Source organism: Tarenaya hassleriana, unplaced genomic scaffold (assembly GCF_000463585.1).
Source record: "Tarenaya hassleriana unplaced genomic scaffold, ASM46358v1 Cleome378, whole genome shotgun sequence".
Lineage (NCBI taxonomy): Eukaryota > Viridiplantae > Streptophyta > Magnoliopsida > Brassicales > Cleomaceae > Tarenaya > Tarenaya hassleriana.
In genome coordinates this window covers 28015-36048 of record NW_010966764.1, presented here as the reverse complement: position 1 = coordinate 36048, position 8034 = coordinate 28015, and the positions used below count along the sequence as shown (strand labels likewise).

Sequence of the window (8034 nt, the reverse complement as noted above, 5' to 3'; positions counted from 1 at the left end):
TAGAGAAAATTCAACTTCATGAGAATGGAGATCTAATGGCATAATCAAATCATGGACAACAAAATAAATGGGGAAAGTGAAGGAAAAAAATTAAAGGGTATTTTGGAGATTAAAAATTGGAGATACATGTATAGATAAGGACTCCACCAATGAACAAGGAGAAAAAAAAAAGAAGAGGACAAGAGAAGGGATATGTTATATCATCTCTTGAAAGGTGTTTGTCCTAAAAGGAAGATGTGGTTGGGAAGATGTCTATGATTGATGTTACAAGTGAGCAATTGAAAAGTTCATTACATCAAGAAAGAAAATCCACTTAATTTCCATTTGGATTTTTAATATTTGAAAAAGTCATTTAATAGTAATATCCAAATGGAAGATTCAAAATGGAATTACAGTAATTTTTTGTTATTGAAATTAATTTAAACGTATTATACATAACAAATTTTCCATTCCATCAAACCAAACCAATCTAAATTGATCCATATATTTTTTTTTACATTTCAATCGAATTAAACCAAACCAAACCAGTCTAAACCGATCACAATTCAAACCGATCTGAATCAAACCAAATCAAAATCAATCAATTATTATAATTTAAGAAAATGGTGTTTTGGAGGGTGGGGGGATGGAAACAATGGTAGATGGGGTAGGGAGTGAGGGATGTTGACAAGGCAGAGACACAACTGCCCTTTTTGGTTTTGGATGTTATTTCTTTCTGGTATGACCTGTCTCCTTTATTATTTGTAACATTAATTACGATTATTAACTATCTTGAGATAAATTAATTGAAGGTGGACAAACTTATGTTACATACATGCACACAAATATTTTCTTTTTACGGTCAAACATTTCCTGAAATCCATATACTTACCGGTCCCTACATTGTATTATACGGACATCTGCAATAAATTAACACAATAATAAATGTATAACACGAGTAATTTGTCGGAAAAATAATATCCGCCCGATCGAGTAATTATTTTTAATCTAATTTTAATTTATTAAACAACGAATAGCGAAGAGACCTCAAGCTAAGCCATATGATCATTTGTCCAAATTCATTGGACGACTACAACTACTTTGTTAGAGAAAAAGATTTGATAAGTTGCAGTGAATTTGGTCCAATTACAATCTTTGATATAGATTGGCAATATTGTTTTTAATAGATAAATTTTTATTTTTTTATAAAGATAAATCGATATTTAAGAGTATTTAAGACTATTTTTCATGTATCATGAAGTTAGACCGACAAAGTGATTATTGGTATTTTTACGACCGTACCATTACCTTAATATATGGTAATGTGCAAGGGGCTTATTAAATGAGTATAATCTTAATTAATTATGTTAAAATTTAAGATACTTTTAATAAACAAAAATAAAAAGAAAGAAGACCGAATTTAATTAGTCTACATGGCATAAAATCATAATGTTGACCAAATTCGATTAATGGAATTTTACCGCCCAATTCCACTTGGTGTACATGTGACCGATAGTTGACCAAAGGAGACAGTGTTTAGCAAATAGGAAATAAACAAACCTTAATACATGTATATGTAATAAAATCAGTAATCATGAGGACGTATATACATTACAACATTGACAAACTACACTATTTACATAATTTATAATATGAAAAAATGGAAAAGAAATTAACGTATAATCTAAATCCACATGTCAAAAACCCCTGTCCCCACAAGAAGAAGAAGAAGAAGAAGCAATGACATGCACATGCAGATACACGAATACATACACAGCATACCAATCCCCACAACACAGTCCTCTCTCTCTCTCTCCTCCCTTATATTATTGCCCTCCTCTCCCTCCTTTCCTCTTCCCTCTTACCATAACTCTCTCTCTCTCTCTCTCTCTCTCTCTCTCTCTCTCTCTCTCTCTCTCTCAAAGAGATCAAATCCACATTGAGTAAGAGGTATAAGTTCAACCAGTGAAGACCCACAAACATGATCGGCGAGCTCATGAACATGAAGGAGACCGAGCTCTGCCTCGGCCTTCCCGGCGGCGGCGGAGGAGGAGGAGAGGCGGAGGTGGTGGCGGAGAGCCCTGCGAAGGCGGCGGGGAACAAGAGAGGATTCTCCGAGACAGTTGACCTGAAACTGAATCTTCAGACAAACAAGGAAGGCGTTGTGGATCTCAACAACGTTGCCAAGGACAAGTCTCTCTTGGTCTCCAAAGACCATGCTAAGCCTCCTGCTAAGTAAGCCCTTCTTCTTTTCTTTTCCGTTTTTTTGGATGAAATGTTAAATTTTATTCATCAAACCGCACAAGTACATAGTCTTGATCTTTATTTACGTCGATTTCAAGAACCTGTCCCGTGAGATTAGAAGATTAACATTGTTATATACACCCGAAACCACAAGTTCATATTTTGTTTTTGGTTTCAAGAATAGTGATGAAACCAATAAAAATAACTGAAGGATTTTTCAAAATCAAATACTTTATGTTTGATAATATACAAGAATATTGCTCTCTTTTTTTCTACCATATGTACAATTTGAGCTAGAATTCTTTCTAAGCATCAATTTTAATTTTTTCATTTTGTGGAACGGTTCAATAAACATCAATTATGCAACATGATAATGATTGAACAAGGCTTGTCGTTTAGATACAGTCGGATCAAAAACCATGTATTTACCACGAAAGATGATGTTATTGTATGTATAGGGCACAAGTGGTGGGTTGGCCTCCGGTGAGGAACTACCGGAAGAACATGATGGCTCACCAGAAGAGCAGCGCCGTGGAGGAGGAGAAGGCGGCGGCGGCCTTTGTGAAGGTCTCCATGGACGGAGCTCCTTATCTCAGGAAGGTCGACCTCAAGATGTACAAAAGCTACCAAGAACTCTCTGATGCTTTGGCCAAAATGTTCAGCTCCTTCACCATGGGTACGCTTATACATATACATATACATCCGTATATATTCACTTTATACGTGACCTGGAAATGTTTTGTCCTCCATAGTTAGATAACTAAATAGTTAAAGAGAGAGAGAGAGTTATATGGTCAGTTATAAAGAAACAAGAATATTACGATTCGTAGGTCCATGTTTATGTATGTACACATACATCACATGCATGTCCAAGCCCGTTCATACAAATCTTGAATTTATCCAAACATGGCATAAAAATAGAAGAAACCCAAATTTGAGAAATAATTAATCTTTCATAGTGATTCTATATATTCTAACTATGAAACTATTTCTCGAGAGATCTATAGATAGAACAAATTTGATTAATTACCCAAAGAAAACGTTATATATATATATATACACATGAAATTTCTTAAGAATAGAAGTTGTGATCGTGTGTGAATTGTAGGGAACTATGGGGCACAAGGGATGATAGATTTCATGAACGAGAGCAAATTGATGGATCTATTGAACAGTTCCGAGTATGTGCCAACCTACGAGGACAAGGATGGTGACTGGATGCTCGTGGGCGATGTTCCGTGGCAGTGAGTCTCCTTCTCAATTCATGTTTATTCTTATAATCCAATTAATTCATTTCAATTATTAACTAACTTCGAATTCGGTCCACCGATTTATAAGCAAGAATAATAATAATAATCAAGAAATTCCATATCCACAACTGTGCATGGGTTGGCGTATATGGGACAAGAGAGGTTCTTAAATATATCAAAACGTTAGCTCATTTATAGCTGGCGAAATCCATATACTTGTGTTATCTTTATTATTGGCTAAGATGCAATAAATTACGTGTTCGTTCATCAAGAACAAATAATGATGTTATGGACCGACGTCTAAACCGAAACTCGAATTTTATTATTCAGAATGTTTGTCGATTCGTGCAAACGCTTGCGCATTATGAAAGGATCCGAAGCCATCGGACTTGGTAAGTTTTCTTCCCTTTATATATTATGTATGTATCTTAAAAACTTTGGTGTATATATATATATATATAGAGAGAGAGAGAGAGAGGGCTAATCGTTTAATTTTCACAATTTGGTTTCAGCGCCAAGAGCTGTGGAGAAGTGCAAGAACAGATCTTGAATCATCAAGAAATATCCATGAAGAATATATAATAATGGTTTTTATAAGTTTATTTTGTATTTTTTCTTATGTGGTTCTAATTTCAAGATCTGATGGGTATATATAGTTATAGTATTACCAGAAAGATGTGGACAATTTGTAATGTGACCATAAGAGAGAAACTTACAATCTCTGTGTTTGTGTCATATTTATTGCCGAACATGTGTTTGTCTGGTTGATTGATATATATATATATATATATGTATGTATGTATGTATGTAGAATCATTCATACTTACATATACGTACATAGTTACATACATGCATATGTATGTATGTATGTTTCATATATGTGTTGGCCTGTATATAGTCTGATTGTTTGTCGTTTCTTTTGTGTTATATTACTATCATGCAAAAGTTTAGTTTGTGATCTTTGTACTTTAATAAAAATGTTTGCTGCTTATTTTTCTCTCATGATATAGTATTATCATGTATTCCTATTTAAGTTAGCTTAAACTTTTTGTATCATATACTTTTAATAAAAATATGAATTGTAGAAAATTATGATATGATTTTATTATAATGTCCATGCCGTTAAAAGTACCTTTCGTAGAGATGTTTAAAAATTTTCATAAATAAATATTTGACGTGGAAATATGATAACATATATGTTAAATAAAGATTTACCAAGAAAGTGGAAAAGGCTACTACAATATATGTGACGTGGTGCAGGGTCAATATTTAGTTTCCCATAAAAGGAATCTAATTGAATTAAATAATATCTAAAAATTAACAAGTAAATTTTTCTTGAAATTAAATTAGTTGAATTCAGAATAAGATATGAAGAGCAATATTTTTAGGAAATTATTACTGTTTAATGTTTTAATAAAAGAAATAAATCCAAATCGAATATAAATCTAAATGAATTAACATAAAAAAAAATTGAGAGAAAAATCGAAATGTAAAAATAACCACATGATTTGAGTTATTTTCATGTAGTTTCATAATAATCCATTTTTATTAACAAATTCATATTATTATTATTTTTGATAATCCGGAAGTTCACCCCAACTATATCTCCCAGAGGATCAGGGAAGTCCAGGTGAATACACCTCCCCACGCTTAGATTTGAACCCAAGATGAGAGCATGTTTTGCATGTTCTCTTACCACTAGGCCACATAAACTTGGATAAATTCATATTATTCTTACGTAGAAAATATTGTTATCTCGAAGGAATAGATGAAATATTTTTGTGTAAAAAAATATGGAAAACAAATTTATATTTTGAGCTTTGAACGTGTTTTTTTTTTAATCAAGAAAAAAAAATAGTTTTTGTGATTTTGCGAATTGGTTCGCTGTTGAAACTAAAAAAAGACCATCCAAATTTTAAATTATGATCCTACTATTTTAATACAAGTCGAAAATTATGGAATAATGTAATTTTTCTTAAGTTTGAGGAATTTTATTAAATTCAGGACCAACGAAAGCGGCAGGGAACAAGAACATGTGCATGTTCATGGGTCCTTTCATTCATGGCCATTACGTTATTGTACCCTATTTTCCCGATCACGAGAAGCAAATAAATAAATTTCAACTTGTTTTATAATTTTATGTCTCAAATTATGTGTCACGTTACTATTTTTTAATATGCGCATATATATATATATAATATTTAACCAAGGTGGAATTCCATGGCCCTTCAAAAGATTAAAAAATAAATAGATAATTATAAATCAGCATGCAAAATATCTCAACCTTCTGACTAAGTATTTTTTAACCGATATGATGGTAATATTTTAAAATTATTTTTTTTTTAATTTTTTTTAATTTGTATCGTTTATTGTTAGGATTTTATCATTGAGTTATTATCTTGAATATTATTATTTATATTTATTTCAGATTGCAAATTTTTCTGTAACTTTAAAAATAAAAATTTCTTCAATTTTTTCAAAAATTTTCATATGATTTAAAAGCAGAAAAGAAATACACGTATCGCGTGGAAAACATCACAGTAATAAATAATTGCAATATGCATGATCGGTATGCAACCTTTTTTAAAATGTAATTTGATGATTGAAGCTTGATGGGTATTTTTCTTGGATCGGGTGCAGTGATGAAATTCTCGGCTATATATATATATATATATGAGTTAAGATTGTATACGTTGTGAGAGACCTTTTTTTTGGTAGAAAAATCTTGCCAACTCAGCCCTGAATTACAGTTTTATTATATAAAAATATATTCAATCCCACTAATACGTATACCCACATTTACATTATTACACGAAAAATTCAAATTAATCCATAAATATTTACCATTAACTCTTAAATTTATATTCACATATAATAACATTGACGCACTAAATGTTCCCCATACATTCCATATCAAAGTGCTTCACATCGGACAACTTATTTTGTTCCATATATATGTATATTGTATGCTTTATTGATGTTATGTTATGCGGATGGTTTCAGCTAAAACTAAGACACATTTTTGTGTTGCGCACATACATACATACATACATACATACATACATACATACATACATACATACATACATACATACATACATACATGCATGCATACATACATTACATACATACATGCATGCATGCATGCGTACATTACATACATACATTTTATGTATGGGCCGAGTGACGAGTGATTCTAGCAAGCCCATTTTCCAATGTTAGGCCCAATTATTATTTCTTTAATATTTATGGCATTTCCCCCTGAAATTTCTGTAAACTTCTAGAATATCGATGGTCTTTGTCGATATGACGTGATATATAAATAGATATATCATGAATAGAGAGAGGTTGATTATTTAATAATTGAATGAAGATAATTTTAGAGGTGTTGCGGTGGTTTACATGTCATAATCAAAGGTAATGGCACGTCAAATGGACCGTCGTAAGCCCCCAAAAGCAACGAAACATCCAACGGGTACAACTGGAAATTTCTGTTTGGAATTTTTCGTCAATATATAAATGTTTAAATCTTTAATCCATCTTAATTAATTTCATCCCACGTTTATTAATGTATTTTTTTAAATATATATGATACAATACAAGCATAAGTTCGTATATTGGACTTGCATCAATCAAGTCTTTGGAATTAGTAATATAGAATTTTTTTTTGTGGTGACATATGTTGAATTTTATTTTATTTTTTACTTTTAAAATGTGTGTGTGGGATATAAATTTAGTGTGTGAAGCGACGGTTCATTTTATTTCGAATAAGATAGATGTTGGGTTATATGCTAACATCGTTAACAAAACCCTAAATTAAAACCTTAAATTACAAAAAAAAAAAACTTATTTTCTTTTTACTAAAAGCTCAAAGAGATATGCTATTTTACTAATCTTAATAACTATTTTTTGGACTATCTTAACAAAATTTCCCTATTTATAACCACAAATATCTTTTAATTTCTTAAAAATTTGGTCAAAGAGAAGAGAATTCAGGAAAAGAAAAAAAGATAATACGATTTTACTAATTTTAATTATTTTTGAGACTATCTTAATAAAATTCCCTATTTATTAATTCAAAACATCTTTGAATTTCCTAATAAAGTTTTGGTCAAAGAAACGAAAAATTGGGAACTTTAATATATGACTCAGTAATACAGCTGAGCCACTCAAATAAAACAGCTAAGTTTGCCTCTTTCAAGCTTTGACCGTCTTCCACGCGTGTAATGGATTCCACACACACATATATATGTATGTATACACACAGATTCACAAGCACATATATACGCACACATACACCCATATTCCTGCTTATACAACCTCTCTCCCGCACGCACAGAACCACATAACTCATTTGGAGCCTTTTTCCTTTTCCCAAAACATCTTCTCGTTTCTTCTTGCCCATGTCGCCGCCGGAAAGAACCACAAGCTCTGCCGCGGAAAACCGCCGGCAAACAAGCCGGTTACAGAGACGAGCTCCGCCGTTGAAAATCACTCCGGTACCGGCGGGTGAATGGAACGCCGCCATCCCGCTCCTCTCTCTCAAATTATGTGTCACGTT

General features: G+C 32.1%; 2 protein-coding genes across 2 annotated transcripts in view; both read left to right on the top strand.

The window, feature by feature from the left end:
• Nucleotides 1-1846: 1846 nt before the first annotated feature.
• Nucleotides 1847-4247, top strand: LOC104822800 (auxin-responsive protein IAA14-like). Its single transcript, XM_010554149.2, has 5 exons — nucleotides 1847-2214; nucleotides 2682-2899; nucleotides 3332-3467; nucleotides 3804-3865; nucleotides 3986-4247. The coding sequence occupies exons 1-5, from the start codon at nucleotides 1961-1963 to the stop codon at nucleotides 4021-4023; spliced, it is 708 nt and encodes a 235-aa protein (XP_010552451.1). The 5' UTR covers nucleotides 1847-1960; the 3' UTR covers nucleotides 4024-4247.
• Nucleotides 4248-7668: 3421 nt separating this feature from the next.
• The window catches only part of LOC104822808 (uncharacterized protein At4g14450, chloroplastic-like), an 861-nt gene continuing 495 nt past the window's right edge, over nucleotides 7669-8034 (top strand). Inside the window, exon 1 of the mRNA XM_019203582.1 lies at nucleotides 7669-8012. Within this exon, the coding sequence (XP_019059127.1) occupies nucleotides 7877-8012 (136 nt within the window). The 5' untranslated portion in view covers nucleotides 7669-7876. The remainder of the gene's footprint in view (nucleotides 8013-8034) is intronic.